Source organism: Lepus europaeus, chromosome 3, assembly GCF_033115175.1.
Source record: "Lepus europaeus isolate LE1 chromosome 3, mLepTim1.pri, whole genome shotgun sequence".
Taxonomy (NCBI): Eukaryota; Metazoa; Chordata; class Mammalia; order Lagomorpha; family Leporidae; genus Lepus; species Lepus europaeus.
Window position 1 is genome coordinate 69,647,420 of NC_084829.1, and position 18,375 is coordinate 69,665,794.

General features: G+C 37.5%; 1 protein-coding gene across 6 annotated transcripts in view; it reads left to right on the plus strand.

Moving 5' to 3' along the window:
- RIMS1 (regulating synaptic membrane exocytosis 1) overlaps nt 1-18,095 on the plus strand; it is a 534,165-nt gene extending 516,070 nt beyond the window's left edge. For all 6 annotated transcript variants that reach the window (XM_062186349.1, XM_062186350.1, XM_062186351.1 and 3 more), the window contains 5 exons: nt 3,461-3,599; nt 5,716-5,828; nt 13,355-13,456; nt 14,048-14,187; nt 15,661-18,095. In XM_062186349.1, coding sequence (XP_062042333.1) covers nt 3,461-3,599; nt 5,716-5,828; nt 13,355-13,456; nt 14,048-14,187; nt 15,661-15,879 — 713 coding nt within the window. In that variant the 3' untranslated portion in view covers nt 15,880-18,095. The remainder of the gene's footprint in view (nt 1-3,460; nt 3,600-5,715; nt 5,829-13,354; nt 13,457-14,047; nt 14,188-15,660) is intronic.
- Nucleotides 18,096-18,375: the final 280 nt, after the last annotated feature.

An 18,375-nucleotide genomic window follows, 5' to 3' on the forward strand; every position in this document is an offset into this window, starting at 1 on the left:
CCCCAAGCTGCTGATCCTCATAACAGTTCCTCCTCCTGTTTCCAACATCGCCTCATCATTTAGACTTAAAGTTTGTCCTCATTTCTCTATTTGAGATCTTCATTATTTCCAATAAAGATTGGTGTTCTACCCTGGCTATATTTACCCAAGCTAACTTGAGTAAGCACTTGTAATTCCGCTTGGCTAAGAACTTGGTAATATGCCCAGTGGTCTTCCCCATGTCTCAGATGGGGTCTGGCCAATATATGAGCATGAATGAAATATTGCTCTGTCACAGTAACTTCATAAATGAACTGCATTTAAGAAGGAGGCATAGTATAAAATGAGGAGATACAGAACAGCCATACATGAAATCGTTGACTTCAGTAATACACGTGTTCTACAGTGACTTGTCAGGAGAGCAAGACAGATCACAAAGGGCTAAGAGAATTCTTGACCCTCTGGTGGGAACATCCATTTGAATGTTGGTGAAGTATGTATAAGTTGTTATAATGTCTTTATAAGACATTTTAAAATAACCATCAAGATTAGATTCCCATCCTTTCACTAGCACTTCAGCTTCTAGAATTGTATTATATAATAACTCTCCTGTAACAACTGGAAACATCCAAAAGCCTATCAATAAAAATGTGGTTTAATTGTGAACTGTGATACCTATAGCCATCCCATGGAACAGTGCAGTCCTTAAGCAAGGATGAATAGAAATATGTTTGTATGACATTATATTTAATGGAATGAGAAAACCATTAAAAAGAATGAATATAAAATGTTTGCATTGCATACTAAATGTAAAAATAGTTCCACATTAATATGTGTCATGTGATCCCACAAGTTTATATCACTGTTCTAAATACTGGGGATAGTGGTGAGCAATATGCCCAATATCCCTACCCTTATAGAAGTTACATTCTAATTGGAACACAGAAAACAACCATGTAAAAGTTTGATGATAGTGGAATCAGAGATATGAAAAAAAAACAAAGTACAGCAAGGGATCAAGAAGGATGAGGATCAGAAAAAGCCTCCCTAAGGGTTTGAGATCAGGGCAGAGATCTAAATAGAGCAAGAGATCCAGAAAATGAGAAAGGACAGAGAGAAAGTAACAAAGCCTGTGAAGCGGCATGCTCAAGGTGATAGGAAACAGGAAGACAGTGTGAGTGGACAGCGATGATCACATGGAAATGAAAGATAGAAGGTGAGAAGTCCCAGAGGTATCCAGTGGCCGGATTACCTGGCATTTAATGGACATTGATAACAATTTGGATTTTCTTTTAACTTTTGAGATGAATCTTTATAAAATCTTGAGCACGAGAGTGACCTGTTGGGATTTATGTCTCTTTGGAATTGCCATGGATATTACGTAGAGGGTATTCTGAGGAGGAGAGGACTAGATGCAGGGAGAACAGTTTGATGGGTATTGCGTTGGTTCTCTCGAGTGATGCTAGTGGCTTTCAGTGTGTTGAAGCAGTGGAGAGAGGTGTAGTGATCGTAATTGTGACATATTTTGAAGGTTAAGTCAAGAGGATTGGCTAACGGCTTGGGGATGGGTGTGTTAGAAAGAGGAATCCGGGATGATTACAAGGTGGTAGGCCTGGGCAGCTCAGTCAGTGGAGGTGCCATCTACTGCGGGAACAGGAGTCTGGCAGTCAGTGGAGGCAGAGATGGAGAGGGAATGAGTTCTGTTCTTGGTGTGTTAATGCTGACATGTCTGCTAGGTCTCTCAATAAAGTTAACAGACAGTTGGATTAATGTCTCTGGTGTAGAGAATGGTTATGACTGGAGACATATTTGGGAGGCCTAAACCCAAGGCTGAGATCACTTAGGAAGTAACTAGAAAAAAATGAAAACTTCCAAGAGCTTAACCTTAGGGACCTATATCTAAAAGCCTTAAAGTTTCTAACATAAGATACTGGGGAGAAGCAACCCATGATAAACTAGCAAAAATGGAAAGTGTGGATCACAGAAGCCAAGTGAAGAAGCGTGTATAGGTATAAAGAAAAACATAGTTCTCAAATTAATTATTATCATCTTCCTTGAGGGGTGAAATTATGGGATACTCAACATTTACTATCTCTGAAATATTTCAGTATTTTATAATATATCTATATTGTCTTTGTAATAAATTCAGAATGAGAAGATTAAGAAAAATAACAACATAAAAATTTAATAAACATGTTGAATGGGGAAGCATCAGCATTGATCTGTATGCATCATCTATTGTGTCTTTGATTAGACAGTTTACAAAGAGTCACTATGACCAAAAATGAGAGGAAAATTAATCTTCCAAATGACTCATCTGAAAGTATACTTATGCACCAATTTTAGAATTTATGAGAATTGAGAAGTTTACATAAATTTATGAGAGTACTTCAGGAAGTTAGAGAAAAATAAAGATAAGTTAACTTCGTCACGAAAAGATTTGAAGCCCATGCTTATTTTTTTCATAATAAACATTTTTCTTGTACTTTTTGAAGACTCCTCATAGAAATATGTGTATGTATATATAGCTTTTTATATATTATTAATGGATACTAAATGACACTATGCAAAATATAGAAGAAAATGAGAGATGCATATAAAATGGATGGATGGAAAAGAGTAACAACTTGTCTAACTTGTCAACATTGCCCACACCTGTAATCAAATGAAGGTTTGAGAATTTGATTTCCATGCTATGAACAGATTTCTGGTTTGTGCTTTTCAAAGTGGCTCTAGGAAGTTTTTCTCAGCTTAGTGTTTATAGAAGACTGAAATGAAAGCGATGATCAGCATAATTCAATCAGCATAATTCACAGTGCAAATGGAAGCTCTCCCTCCCACTGCCTGTCAGAAATCCTACAGCTGAGTCAATAGAACCTGAGATGGCTTTGTAACTTAGAATTAGGGTCCTGCTAGTTCTAAGTAATATATATGCCTTCTTCAGTGAGAAAGCATGTTAAAATTTTGTTTAAAAAATCAAACGAAATACTGTTAACTTCTGTTTAAGAGGATTGCTGATATGTGGCAGTATCAGAACTGTGGTATTTTTCATACTTGGTTTCAAATGTCTCTTCCTGTTTAAAGGACATGACCTGTTCCTTTAGCTCTATTTCTGCACATTTGGAAAAATCTAGATTAGGAGAAAGCTATTGAACTATTCAATATTATCTTTCCATGTAACAATTCAGCACAAAACCAAGATTTGCCTGACATTTTCAGCCGCAATAATACAGTGAGTTTGTTGAGCCTTGGGCAGTCTCTGCACCTGTGGCTATGGTGTACCTTCCACCGCTGCACCTCTTAGCCAAAGCCACGCTGAGGGGAAATACACAGTTAAGCAAGTGATTCTCTCAGGCCACTGTTTTTCTGATTAAGTTTTTAATTAAATGCAAAGTTAACTATTGCATTAGCAGAATCCATTGACATTCAGGAGAAAACTGTCTAAATCAGACTTAGTGTTTCTTTTACTCTCTCCTGTCAGAGTCGGGCCACAAGAAGTTAAAAAGTACTATACAGAGAAGCACAGAAACAGGCATGGCAGCTGAAATGAGGAAGATGGTGCGGCAGCCAAGTCGGGAGTCTACCGATGGCAGCATCAACAGTTACAGTTCTGAAGGAAAGTAAGTGCCATCAGCGTGTCTGTGTGGCGTCACCGCCACAGATTGTATAGTAACCAGTGAAATAGCAGAGCCCCCAGGAATTACCCTGGAACTTCTCTCTTTAACCAGAAGGTCAGCCATCCGTTGTTGTGAACCGTCCTGACCTCTTAGAAGTACACACGGACCAAATCACACAAACATTCTACATGGATGAAGACATGCTGCATTAGTATGGATAAACTGATTTTCATAATCTAGTAAAGTACAGAATAGTCCCTATTGAACTATAGTGGAAATAGAACATTTAATGGATTCTGTCGTGTAACAAATTCACCCTCTGGCCCTGTTGCCAAAATCTTTTAAAATTTAGGAGAAACTGGCTGCCCATTTTCCTACTTGTCTCCAAACACTTTGGGACTCTGATTTGTTTTAAGTATAACACTCCCATACATGTAAGCAACTTACATTTGTTTGTTTTGGAAAACATTATATATTTTTGCCCTTTTTTGCCTTAGGAAATAAAATCCACAATCTTCCTCAACATTTTTTTTTTCATTATAGAATTTAAAAAAAAAAAAAACAGAACTTTCTTGGTTAATTTTTTACCATTTCCTATGAACCTTGCATAAAATCTGCATTTTGCTAAACTTGAGAGTTTGCCTGGTAAAACAACTTTGATTGAGGTAGTGGATTTTACAAATAAGGGATTTTACAAATAAGTGATTAAGTGTTGCTGTGAAGATGGGTCTTGTACAGACTTTCCAGAATTATTCACTCATTACCATTCATCTCACTCCAATACTAATCTAGTAGTCATAATTTGTTTTACTGACATTTTCCTGTTTTGTTTAGAAAATGAATAGAATTATGCCAAGTTAGTTTAGCATTAGGATATTCTTTCATATTCCTGAAATGAATGAATTCCTGGTGTTTGATCCAGTGATTGGTCTGCATGCTCCCAGCAAGCAGCTAATTACAAATCAGCAGGTAGGAAAGTTATGGAGATGAGCTGGCTGAAAAAGTACTAATGTTTGATGAAGTAGTATAAAGCATGTGCAGATCAAAGACTGGAGATGTTTTCTGAGATAATAAGTAGCAAATCGAGTAAAATTTGCCTCCACCTTGGATAAGCCACTTAATCACTCATAGATTTTCAGTCTCTGGATGAGAAAAGAATGTCCTGTCTGTCTCCCTTGGCTGTGAGGAAAGGCTATGCATACAGCACAGTGGAAACAATAAATCCCATTCAACAGAGCTCATTCTAATAATAGTTACTGAATGCTAACTAACCAACACGGTCCTTACTACCCAGAGACAGTAATATCAGTGAGCCAGAGGAGGGTTGGATGTCCTGTGTTCGCAAGTTACGCCGCCACTTGCAATCCCTGCATCCCAGTTGGAATGCCTAGTTTGAGTCCTGGCTCAGCATTCTGCTGCTGTGTCTGGGAGGCAGCAGATAATGGTCCACGTGTACTTGTGTTCCTGCTGCCTACATGAGAGACTGGGATGGAATTCCTTGCTACAGGCTTTGGCCTTACCCAGCCATGGTTGTTGGCATGTGGCAAGTTGTGGGCATTTGGCAAGTGAACCAAAGTGTGTGCATGTCAATCAATTTGTATTTGAACCAGTCTCTGGTAATTTAAACATTGAGCTCACTCACAGATGAATAAATTAAACATATCTCTTTTATAAATAAGAACTGTACAGTGCTATGATATTTATTCAAGAAATTACTAACCACTTAAAATTAGAATAAATATTACCTCTTGTTCATGAGTAATTATCTCTGTAAAGTTTATTATAAAAAATATACTTCTTACATTTTAGGTCAGCAGTACATTTATATAAGGATTTAGAATCGGCTCTGTAAATGTCCAGAATGCTAGGCATATTAAAAACTATCACTGGGTGCCCTAGCAAACAGCATCAAAACTTAAATCCAAAGTTTGGACCTTTTCTCAATCCCTGCTGAGTTTCATGTGCTTGGCTGAAAGGCAATAGAAAGAATCAGTAAGAACACATACACCCAAGGAGTATTTATGTCTCAAGGTCAGAGTTAGTCAAGTAGAATATAAGGAAAAGAATTCTCAGAGATCTAAAGTTTTAGTTTTCTTGGTTCTTGTCCTTTCCCCGATAGCTTAATATTTCCTGGAGTGCGACTAGGAGCGGACAGCCAATTCAGTGATTTTCTTGATGGACTGGGACCAGCCCAGCTTGTTGGCCGGCAAACCCTCGCCACCCCTGCCATGGGTAAGACTCATGTTTTCCCCAAAGACTTTTAAAATAGCGTAATAGTAAGCCAAGTGAGAAGTAATATTTTATCTAGCATCCTGCTGTACATTTTTCTAATTTGCAATATTATACAAAATAAAATTAGTCATAAATCTTGCTTTTCAATTGTATTTATTTACTTTTTATTTTTTAAATTTTTAATTAGTTTTTTACATATTCTATATAGTTTGTAGATATAACTCTAACAGCATAATAATATTCTCTTCCCCCCCCCTTCCTTTCCCCCTCTTCCTTCCCTCCCTCTTTTTTTTAATTTTTGAGATAACTTATTTTAAAATTTTGTTAGAGTAAAAAGACTCAATGCTTCACCAAATAAAAAAGTTTAACAAGTAAAAAGCAAAGAAAAAAAAAACACCCTAGTTTAGTGGGAAATAGACAACAGTCAATAATAACTGAATGGAAAAATAACTAGTTTTAATGATCTGTGATTACTTTAAAATTTACTATATTTTTAATTAATATGAAAATGTACATACTTACAGTGTATCAAGTGGTGCTTTGATACATATATACATTTTAGAATGTTAGAATCAGGGTAAACACGTCTGTCTCCTGCAGGATTTATCCTTTATGGTGAAAGCATTCCTTTCTTATAGCTTTATTTTAAGAATATACAGTCCAGTATTATTATCTGTAGGCATGATAATGTCCAATAGAACACCAGAACTTTTTTCTGCTATCTTAACTGAAACTTGGTCATGAATCTTTGTGTTAACAGAAAACCCTGTCAAGACAAAAAAATCTACAGATCCCAGTGTAACATAAGGGTGACATTTCTCGACATGGAACAAAAGAGAACTATTCAGTAAATGATGCTGCAATAATTGATTAGCTGTGTGGAAAAAAAAAAAAAACTAGTGAAATTGCCTCCCTACTTCACAAGCTACAAAAAGATTTTATTTAATATTTTAGCATTGATAGTAAAAAAGAAAAGAGGACAGACAGTTGGCTAGTGATTAAGCCACTGACAGGGACACCCATATCCCACATCCTTGTGATTTGAGTCACAGCTCCACTCCCAACCCCAGCTTCCTACTGTTACAGCAGATTATGGCTCAAGTAATTGGTTCCCTTCCACCCACTTGAGAGACCTAGATTGAGTTACTGTCTCCCAGCTTTTTAAGTTTTTTTTTTTTTAATTAAAAAAGAAAAAGAAAAGGGAGTATGGAGAAAGACAGCAAAAAAGTAGTAGAAAACACTGCTTTTGTTATCTTGGCATGATAAAGAAATTCCAAAGATCAACCAAATGCAGAAAAAGTGAAAACTTCTAGGAAAATCTATGCCACATGAGATTAAAAGTGAAATGATAATTAGGAGAAAATTTGTATGTGTAGTACATTCAAAAGATATTTCCCTAAAGTATAAGACATTTCCCTCCATGCAGTCTATCAGAATACATAGAAATAGATCAAAATGAACGTGCATCACCATGGGGCTTCACAACACAGGGGATTGACAGAAGGTAAATTTTCTAAGAGGAAAAATATTGTGACACAAAATCATCAAGTAATTAGATTTTCATTGGACTTTGTTCAGTAATAACATTGGAAGCCAGGAGATGATTAAGCATGATCTTTAAAATCCCAAGTACTAGCCAGCGCCGTGGCTCACGAGGCTAATCCTCCGCCTTGCGACGCCGGCACACCGGGTTCTAGTCCCGGTCGGGGCACCGATCCTGTCCCGGTTGCCCCTCTTCCAGGCCAGCTCTCTGCTGTGGCCAGGGAGTGCAGTGGAGGATGGCCCAAGTCCTTGGGCCCTGCACCCCATGGGAGACCAGGAGAAGCACCTGGCTCCTGCCATCGGAACAGCGTGGTGCGCCGGCCGCAGCGCACCTACCGCGGCGGCCATTGGAGGGTGAACCAACGGCAAAAAGGAAGACCTTTCTCTCTGTCTCCCTCTACTGTCCACTCTGCCTGTCAAAAAATAAAAATAAAATAAAATAAAATAAAATCCCAAGTACTAACTGTTTTCTGAAGTAGAGTACAATAGCTAGCCAAACTGTCAAGTTTAAGGCTGGAATAAATACCTACAAGCAATGTCTGAAAACGTAACCAGCGTTTTCTTCATATCCAACATTGTCCAGAAAGCTACTGGAGGATTCACTTCAGGAAAATGAAATAAGTGAATTTTTTAATATCTTTTAATGAATGTCATTATTTAAAGATATCACACATTTTTCATTATAATTCTATTTTAAATTTATCATACTTAATATATTTTTAAATTTTTGATTTATAGTAACTTTACATATTTGAGGTACGTTTTGAAATTTTAATGCATGTATAGAACGTGAAGTATGGAAGGTGAAAAAAACTCAATCTGAAAATACAATAGTAATTACTCGAGGCTAGGAAGGCTTGAGGGGAATAGAGAGAGGCTGGATTAATGTTACTAAATCATAGATAACAGAAATAATTCCCAGGGCTGCACAGCACAGTAGGGTAACTAGTTCAAAATAACCTCTAATATGTTTTCTAAGTGAATGTTTTTTGATTTGTGAACTAAAAAAGGAAGTTGACATCCAGTAAATCAGTGCTGTCTCATGAGAGAGGTGATTGTAATACTGAGGATGAGAGTGAAAGAATATCTGAAAATAATTGCTGCAGTAAGACCTGGAAAGAGCTAGTCCAAATTGTAAATTGTCAGATTTCCTGAAAGTAAGTCTATAGAGTAGCTAAAATATTTAATTTTATGAACAAGATAAAAGCCAGAAGAGAGTAAGGATCTGAATTAGTAATACAGACAATAAAATGTAAGCAAATGATTTTAAAAATGACATTATTAAGTATGAGGAAAAAGAAGATACATCCAAAAATCAGAAGCAATAAACAATAAAACAATAATAATTGTGTAAATATTAATATTGGGAGAATGAGATGACAGATATTGTCAAATATGTAATAGGAGTGGGAAGGTAGAAAAACTCAAAAGTGGAGATCAATAATTAACTCTAACACTGTGGAAAAGGAAAATGTTTTATAAGTAGAGTGTTTAGAATAATGAGGCAAATGTAATAAAGTACAAAATAAATCTGATAAAATTGTTGAAACTTTTGAAAGCATTGACTTTTAGAAGACAAGAAGTTGTGAGAGTAGATAGAAGTCAGTTATTTATACTGATAGCAAATCTTATAAAACAGTTTGGCTCTTTATGTGGGTATGTGATAAGAGAAACCCAGAAAAGTTTAAAAAGAGACAAGAGGTCTCTAGAAGCTGGGGTCTAAAACAGAATCATAAGACTAATGAGAAAGTCTGGAACAAGATAGTAAATAAATTGACTTAGCAAATAAATAGAATTCACACCTAAGAAAATGGAGATGATTTGATGAGCTAATAATAAATATATTTAGTATTTCAGAGGAAAATTATCACATTTAATTAAAAGTACAAAGACAAGAAGCTGTGAAGTAAAAGCAAGCATACTTTTTTTAAAATTTATTTATTTATTTGAAAGGCAGAGTTACAGAGAGAGAAGGAGAGGCAGAGAAAGATCTTCGACTCGATGGTTTACTCCCCAAAGACTGCAACAGCCAGGCCTGGGCCAGGCAGAAGATAAGAGTCAGGAGCTTCCTCCAAGTCTCCTACATGGGTAGCAAGGGCCCAAGCACTTGGGCCATCTTCCACTGCCTTCCCAGGCACATTAGCAGGGAGCTGGAACAGAAGTGGAGCAGTGGGGACTCAAACCAGGACCCATATGGAATGCCAACACTGCAGGTGGCATTTAACCTGTTATGCCACAGTACTGGCCCCAACATACATTTTTAAGAAAATAAATTGGAGAATGAAAAGTATGATCCGATGGCAGGAGCCAGGTGCTTCTCCTGGTCTCCCATGGGGTGCAGGGCCCAAGAACTTGGGCCATCCTCCACTGCACTCCCTGGCCACAGCAGAGCTGGCCTGGAAGAGGAGCAACCAGGACAGAATCCAGCGCCCCAACTTTTAATTAAATGTGATAATTTTCCTCTGAAATACTAAATATATTTATCTATGTTATTAGCTCATCAAATCATCTCCATAGCAGAGAGCTGGATTCGAAGTGGAGCAGCTGGGACTAGAACTGGCGCCCATAGATGCCGGCACTGCTGGTGACAGCTTTACCTGCTGTGCCATAGTACCGACCCCTCAAGCCATACTTTCAAAAGCCCCTATGAACCCCATGTGGAAAAAAAAGCCATCAGTATTACAAATAATAATATCACAATCGAATTGGATTTTTCCATGAATGTGTGGTTTGTTTAACATTTGAAAGCCAATGCAATTAGTCACATTAATAAAGAAAAATATCAATATTTGGAGAAAAAATATTTGATAAAATTCAGTATTAATTTTTAAAAATCTCTCAGCAAATTAATCTAATGGTACTTAGTTAATCTGATAAAGTTTCCACAAAACATATGTGTCTGTGTGTGCAAGTACACTAAATTGGCCAAAAATTTTAAAATGTTTTACTAACAGAAGGTCAAAGCCTTTTTGAAATGTGCATCTTTGTACAACTCTGTTGAAAGTTTAAAGCAGTGGAAGAAGCCACCAGGAAAGGCTGCATTCCGTACCAGAGTGCCTGGCTCCACTTTCAGTTCCAGCTTCCTGCCGATGCTCACCCTGGGAGGCAGCAAGTGATGGCTCATGCACTCAGGTCCCTGCCACCCACGTGGCAGACCCAGATTGAGTTCTTTAATCTTTAAAACAATTTTATTTATATAAGGTGAACAAATTTCATGTATTTTATATATACAGATTTAGGACCATAGTCATACTTACCCCACACACACCACCCCCCTCCCTGCCCATGGTCCGATCATCCCTCCTCCTTATTTTTTCTTTTAATTTTTGCAATGAAATATTTTCAATTTATTTTATAACCACAGCTTAACCCTCCACTAAGTAAAGAACTCAACAAATTGAGTTCTGAGTTCCTAGCTTTGGCCTGGCCCAGCCTCAGCTGTTGCAGGCATTTCAGGAATGAAATAGTGCATGAAAGATTTATCTCTGTGTCTCCGTCTCACTTTTTATATAGCTCTGCCTTTCAAATAACATCAAAATAAATAAACACATAATATATTTTTAAAAGGAATAGAATTTTGAAAGAAAGAACAAGTTTAAGCTGATGCCTTCACCCAGTGGGGTAATTTAACAATATCTACTTAAAATGAAAATGTATATGAGCTATGACCCAGCAATATCATTTCTAGTTGTTTATAACCTCAAGGCACTCTTGACAGACTGAGCAGCATTCTTTGTAATGATACCAGGTAGGGAGTTGAAAATTAAATGTTAAAAAATGGTATTTTCACACAATAGAATATCATAGAGCAATTAAAGAGAATGAACTAGACCCCTATGCATAACATTGGATGGATATCTTAAGAAAATGTTGAGGAAAGAAAGCAAATTACTGAATAGTACCACTTATACAATTGCTTAAAATTTGGAATAAATGGATAGTTGTAAAAGAAAATAATCAAAAATGAGGAGAGGCCAGCGCCATGGCTTAACAAGCTAATCCTCCACCTTGCGGCGCCGGCACACCGGGTTCTAGTCCCGGTCGGGACGCCGGATTCTATCCCAGTTGCCCCTCTTCCAGGCCAGCTCTCTGCTATGGCCCGGGAAGGCAGTGGAGGATGACCCAAGTTCTTGGGCCCTGCACCCGCATGGGAGACCAGGAGAAGCACCTGGCTCCTGGCTTCGGATCAGCATGATGCGCCGGCCGCAGTGGCCATTGGAGGGTGAACCAACGGCAAAACGGAAGACCTTTCTCTCTGTCTCTCTCTCTCTCACTATCCACTCTGCCTGTCAAAAAAAAAAAAAAAAAAGAGGAGAAACAGAAGAGGAAAATCTGAAAAGAACTGCAGCCATTAATAATTTGCATACTACCCATTAAAAAGGAAGCCAAATAGATGCACATGGATTTACAGATGAATTCTAACAAGTATCAATGTGAGAGGCATGAAAATTCTAAATATTTTCAAGAAGTAAAAAGGAAGACAGTTGGCATTAATTATAGTGTAGCGGGTTAAGCTGCCACCTGCAATGCTGGCATCTCATATGGGCACCTTTTGGTGTTCCTACTGCTCAGCTTCAAATATAGGTCCTGACTGATGGCCTGGGAAAGCAGCAGAGGATGCCCAAGTACTGGGGCCCCTACATCCTCTTGGGAAACGTGGAAGACGCTCCTGGCTTCAGACTGGCTCAGCCCCACCAGGGAATGAATCAGCAAATGAAAGATCTCTTTCTCTGTCTCTCCCTCTCTCTCTGTAGCTCTGCCTTTCAAATATGTATTTTTAAAAGATTTATTTATTCATTTGAAAGGCAGAGTTACAGAGAGAAGGAGAGGCAGAGACCGAGAGAGAGGTCTTCTATCTGCTGTTTCACTCCCCAAATGGCCACAATAGTTGGAGCTGTGCTGATCCGAAGCTAGGAGCCAGGAATGGAAAAATTAGACATATTGCTAATACTAATCTTAGTGGATGTGGGAAATTAGAAGATAGATATTTCTGATGATGGTGCAAACTGATAATAACCTCTCTGAATGATACTTGGCAATAGGCATGGAATATTTGGATGTCTGTACAATTAATCTGAAAATTATACACATGGGAAGTTAATGCTCAGTAAATAATCAGTGAAATGTGGTAAGAATCCTTACAAAACTACTCACACTACTCAATATTAGCAGCAATGTAAGTGATCTATATTTCCACTAGCAAGGGACTTACTAAATAAGTAGTGACATGTCCATGTCAGTGGTCCATATTGACAATAAAAAAAGTGTGAAAATTGAAATTTAAAGATAACTGTATTTAGGGGCTGGCATTGTGACTCAGAGAGTTAAGCCACCATTTGGGGAGTAAACTAACAGAAGATCTCTCTTCCTCTCCCTCTGTCTTTCCCTCTCTCTGTCACTCTGCCTTTCAAATAAAATAAATCTTGTAAAAAGTGTATATTGCACATAGATTTTTATAATGCTTGGGTTTTATGAGATTTCTGAAGTCCATTATCGTGGGTGGATTTCAAAAAAATTTGCACCAAAATATTTTTAATTGCATTTTCCATGAAGCTTTGAAGTATTTATAAAATTTCTTGGAAATCACCAAAATAGGAATGGTAGTTTCCTATACATAATTGAAAAATAGATAATTACAATTTTAGTAAGTAAATATAACAAGTAAATATACTGGATGGTATAAGAAATCTTATTAGAATACAAGAAATATTTAAATACTCAGCATTGTACTTAGTGATTTGTGAACTAACAAACAAATTTCCTAAGATGGATTAGTATCAGAAAAAAATAAAAATGTTCCAAAGCTTGATTTTGAGTCTGGGGAAGTAAGTTGGATTGGGGCACCTAAATATCAGATTTTTATCAAGATGGAGATAGTCTCTTTCATGGAGATAGCAGTTTGGAGTCTGTTACGGGCTACTGTTTTTCTTAACTGCATGCGACTGCGAAGAAGCTGAATCATTTTCCTTCCTCTCTGCTTGCAGGTGATATACAGATTGGAATGGAGGATAAGAAAGGCCAATTAGAAGTTGAAGTTATCAGAGCACGCAGTCTCACGCAAAAACCTGGTTCCAAATCTACACCTGGTAAGGAAAATATTACTGACTTTGGTCAGGAGAATATTAGAATATGCAAGACTCAAAACATTTGCTGTGTTTGAATTTCGTATGCTCTATTTTGCATCATCTGATTGATTTAAAAGGCAGCTTCTTTTGTTGTTCATTTAAACTTTAAAAATAGATCTGGGTTTTCCTTATACAATTATCGTTTCAAAAGATAATAGGAATGGTATTGTTATATTTTTAAAAGTTTAGTTATGATTGTTGCTTAGCTTGTGTCAGTTTTTTCTGAACATTTACAAATATAAAAGTATTTAGTTGTATTAATAAAAAAGAAACAGTGAGTTTTAAGACATAAATCGGCATTGTAAGGCTAGCTATAACCCAGTTTAAGTCAGATCTTAAGATAGCTTTATATGCATTTACTTTAAATGAGGAAAATGACAGTAATGATAGCACTAGATTTTAGGGCATAGATTTTGTGGATCAATGGAAATTTAAATTATTTAAATAATCTATGGAAAACTTCCAAAAAGTATCTCTCATTCTCTTGGAAGACATTCTCTAATAAAAATCAGTTGAATTTGAGAATTAACTTCTTGCATGTTAATACTCCAGCTCCATATGTGAAAGTATATCTTTTGGAAAATGGGGCCTGTATAGCCAAGAAGAAGACAAGAATTGCACGAAAAACCCTTGATCCTCTGTATCAGCAGTCCCTGGTCTTTGATGAAAGTCCACAGGGCAAAGTTCTTCAGGTCAGTAATAATTGGTTCAGCTTTTTACATTGTAATATCTATATTATCCATATAAGCATTGACAGAGTGGTCAAACAGAAAGAATAAAATTCAGTAAAAAAATAAATGTAGTGTCCATATCCTTGATCAGAAAAAAAATGTGATTTAATTTACAATACAGTTAATGGCATATTATTAAAGGTATCTGAGGGGCCAGGCTGTAGGCATTTGGCCTAGTGGTTAAGATTCCTGCTCCCCATATTGAAGTGCCTGAGTTTGATTCCTCTTGACTCCATCTTCCTAATAATGCAGACTCTGAGAGGCAGCAGGGATGTCTCAAGTAGTTGGGTACATACCACTCACAGGGGAGACCTAGATTTGGTTCCCTGCTCTTGGCTTCAGCCTGACCCAGCCCTGGTCATTGCAGGCATTTGAGGGAGGAAATTAAGCATGGGAGCATTTTAAAAAATATTTTTATTAATATAAAGAGAACAGACTTTGTGCATTCCATAGGTACACTTCCAGGAAGACAACCACATTTACCTCACTCCTCTGCTCCCCCTCCCCATTCTTCCTCCCGTCCTCCTCCCTCTTCATCAGTTTTGCAAAGCCACAATTGTAATCCACTCTGTATTCTTAATTTGCCACTAATCATAATATTCCACAAGTAAAGTTGGAAGACCATAGTTCCACTGGAGTATAAACAGAGGCTAAAATGACAATCACATCCCAAAATGATCATTTCATTCCTATACATTTTTTGGTATTCTGTATTGCTGCCACATATCAGAGAAAACATATGATATTTGTCTTTTTGAGACTGGCTTATTTCACTAAGCATAATGTGGGAGAATTGTAATGGAAGAGTTGTCTGACTCCAACAGGATTTGACCCACATTGTGGTAACTGTGGCTGAATTCATTGATGCATTAATCACCTAATCAAATCAGAATCAGCAGTCAAGTCTTCAAAAGTTACCAGCTTACAATTGGTTTTCTAACTGCTCATTCACCACCAGCAAGTTTATAATACAAGAGACATAAAATGAATACACTCATTCCTTGTACATCCATCATACACCAACTCCTTGGAGTTGGACTTTATTTTGCCCACCTGGGTTGCATTCATACTAATTTTTGTACTCAGCATCACCCTTCCCATTCATTCTGCAACTAAAAAATAGTTACACAAGAAGGGTGCTGCATTTATATATGAATGAACTTACAGATTTTTTTTTCTTTCTTATCTTATGTAGATAATGCCCCTCATTGGCTAAGGAAGCACTGCTCCTATTCCACCAGATCTAAAAGTTATTATGAAGTGGCTCTGAGCACCTTAAATGTCAGAGATTCTTTTTACCCATGCCCCTTTTTCCGTGTTGTATTCATTTCCTGTCCTTCACTGGCTGTCCCACTTGTACAGAATAATTGCTTTAAATCCTTTGAATGTGAAAGAGAGAAGTTCAAGTTATATTTCATTTTTCTGTCTTTGCAGGTGATTGTCTGGGGGGACTATGGCAGAATGGACCATAAATGCTTTATGGGAGTGGCACAAATCTTGCTGGAAGAACTCGATCTGTCCAGCATGGTAATCGGATGGTACAAATTGTTTCCCCCGTCATCCCTGGTGGATCCCACACTCACTCCCCTAACCCGCCGGGCTTCCCAGTCATCTCTGGAAAGTTCAACTGGGCCTCCCTGCATCCGATCATAGTGAACTCATACCACATCCATTCCAATAAAACTCTACCTTTCAGGCTAAGAATCTGAACCAGATATTTTGTGGTCAAAAGCATTGTTGGAGACAGACAATCACTTGTGTTTTGCCTGTAGTACTTTTTCAGTGTGTCCCAATTGTTGTTTAAAACATGGCTTCATATGACAGAACAAAGCAATCTATCCAGTTACAGGAACAATCCACATGCTAGTGAGAGTCACTGATGCTTCTAACAAATAGAAAAGAGGAAACTTCCAATTCACACACACACACACACACACACCCCAAATTGAACAAACTGGAAACTCTCACTCTGTGAAAAGTAGCGTTTTACATGTTTCGGCAAAGACCAGAAGCAGTGTTACTTCTTTTTTGTGTTTTGTTTGTGTGTTCTTTGTTGGGTTTAGGTTTCTTGAGTTTCTGACTTTGTTTTCACTGTATCTGTTCTTCCCACTAGATTTTTGGCTGTGTCATAACAGGCCTCCTGATGCCAACAGAGACCCTTCCTTTCTTTTTCCAAAAGCATTCAAAAAAGGGCTGAAGCAGTCTCTGTGGCATCCCCCACCAAGCACTCAACAGCTAGACAAGAGAGGCCAGTGACAGTTTTCAGTGGCTTTCATTTTATAGTTCTTCAAAGTCTTGTGTTTGGAAACCCAAAAGACCAAAAGTTACCTTCTACAATTAATCACCAAATCACTTTTTTTTAATATATATCCAGAGCATCTTTTTGCATTCCAGAATATTAATTTTATGTTTTCCACAATTTTGCATGGAAGACTTTTCAGTCCATCTGCAACTAATGCTGGGGACTAAAACATACCACATGGTTATACTCTGGAAACACTCTTTGTAATGCCTTTTTCTTCCTGATATCAAAAGAAAGTATGCTCATGTGTATAAACCATACATTTGACTTCCCAAAATGGTGACTAGGAATGGATTTGAGCCTAAGACACTTTCAGCTACGCCCAGGCTTCTCAGCCATGCCTCAGTGTAGACCCACCCATCTGCCCTGGAAAGAGCATGGTATGACCTGTTCAGTATTCCACTGGAAATTCCAGTTGAAATATTCTGCACTAAACTAATGTTTTTATTGAATTTTAGTTTACATTTCTTTGAGACTGATGCAAGCACAAAGCTTGATTTTTTAATGCAAAGTATCTTACTTTTTTTGGGGGGAGGGGAATAAAACAAAGTCACACTTCAATTTGCATTTCTTCATTTAAGTTCTCCTTGGCCTTGAATTTCCCTCGTGACATTCTGTACATGTGCTATAAACTGCAGACTCTGCAGGTGCATTGATATGTTCTCCCTCCTTTTATGAGTCATTCAACTTTTGTGATTACACAAATAGAGCAGCATGACTTGAACTGTTCAAAGCTGCATGCACATTTTGTAAAAAAAAAAAAAAAGAAAAGAAACAAAAGGTTATTTAATAATGTATGTTAGTTTCACATAGGCCAGCTTGTATGTTGCATGTAATTGTACAGTTTGCTCGTTAATTACTATACTGAAATAACCAAGAAATCTAAGCCATCCATTTTTGTTATAGACATTTTGCAGGTTTTAGCCAGACTCAGTCTGCGAGTCTGCGGTGAAATGTCTATAGATGGACTTTATTTTTTACCCTCTGGAAAAACGTGACGTAGTACGGACCAAATTCCTTCTAATAAATATTTTGGTGTAGATTCCTACTGTGGGGCTGTAACACATGTAGACACTGTGTACACACTAGATTTTAATCCATAGACATACTGCCTGCACCAAGTGAATTATTTATTATTATTTACACACGCCAGAATTACCTGCCCATCATTCCACAGGGCACAGATTGACCACTGCTCACCATGCTGAGCAGGAAGACCTGAAGCATTGGTGCACTTCTACTAGATTCCGTTCTGTCTTAGTGGCCAACAACTAACTGATTATAATTGGGTAGTATCTTTCTATTTTGACCACTTGTCTTAACACTCCCCTGTGCTTTTAAATGAACTTCCAACTCATGTATGTAAACATGTTTAATAAAATTTACTTTTCATGTCAGTAGCCATCTGTGTTCTATGTTTTGCCAGATTTATCATTGTGGGTTCTATGGTGCAAAAATGGGAGCCAGATTATGGGAAGGGGAGGCTGGGAATTATTGTCAGCTCTGGGTATTTGACTTGACTTGTCATTGCACTATATATGTCTTAATCTACAGCCCAAAGGCTTCTTTGGATCACATGTGAGTTTTCACTGTGTCAGCCTGTCTAAGTGAGCACATGACTATACTTCTGAAAAGTGGCATTATTAAAGACAATAAATCTCAGAATCAAATGGAAGACTGTTTTTCTGCTGCTCTTTGTGCTAATAGGAGATACAACTCTTGTCCAATTGCCAAAACCTTTCAAGTTATGTGATGTATCAAAATGATTCTGTGCCTCTCATCATAGTACCCAGGTTCCTCTTTCCATCTTTTCCTCCTGAACCCTTGGCAAGTTTTAGAACTTTGGA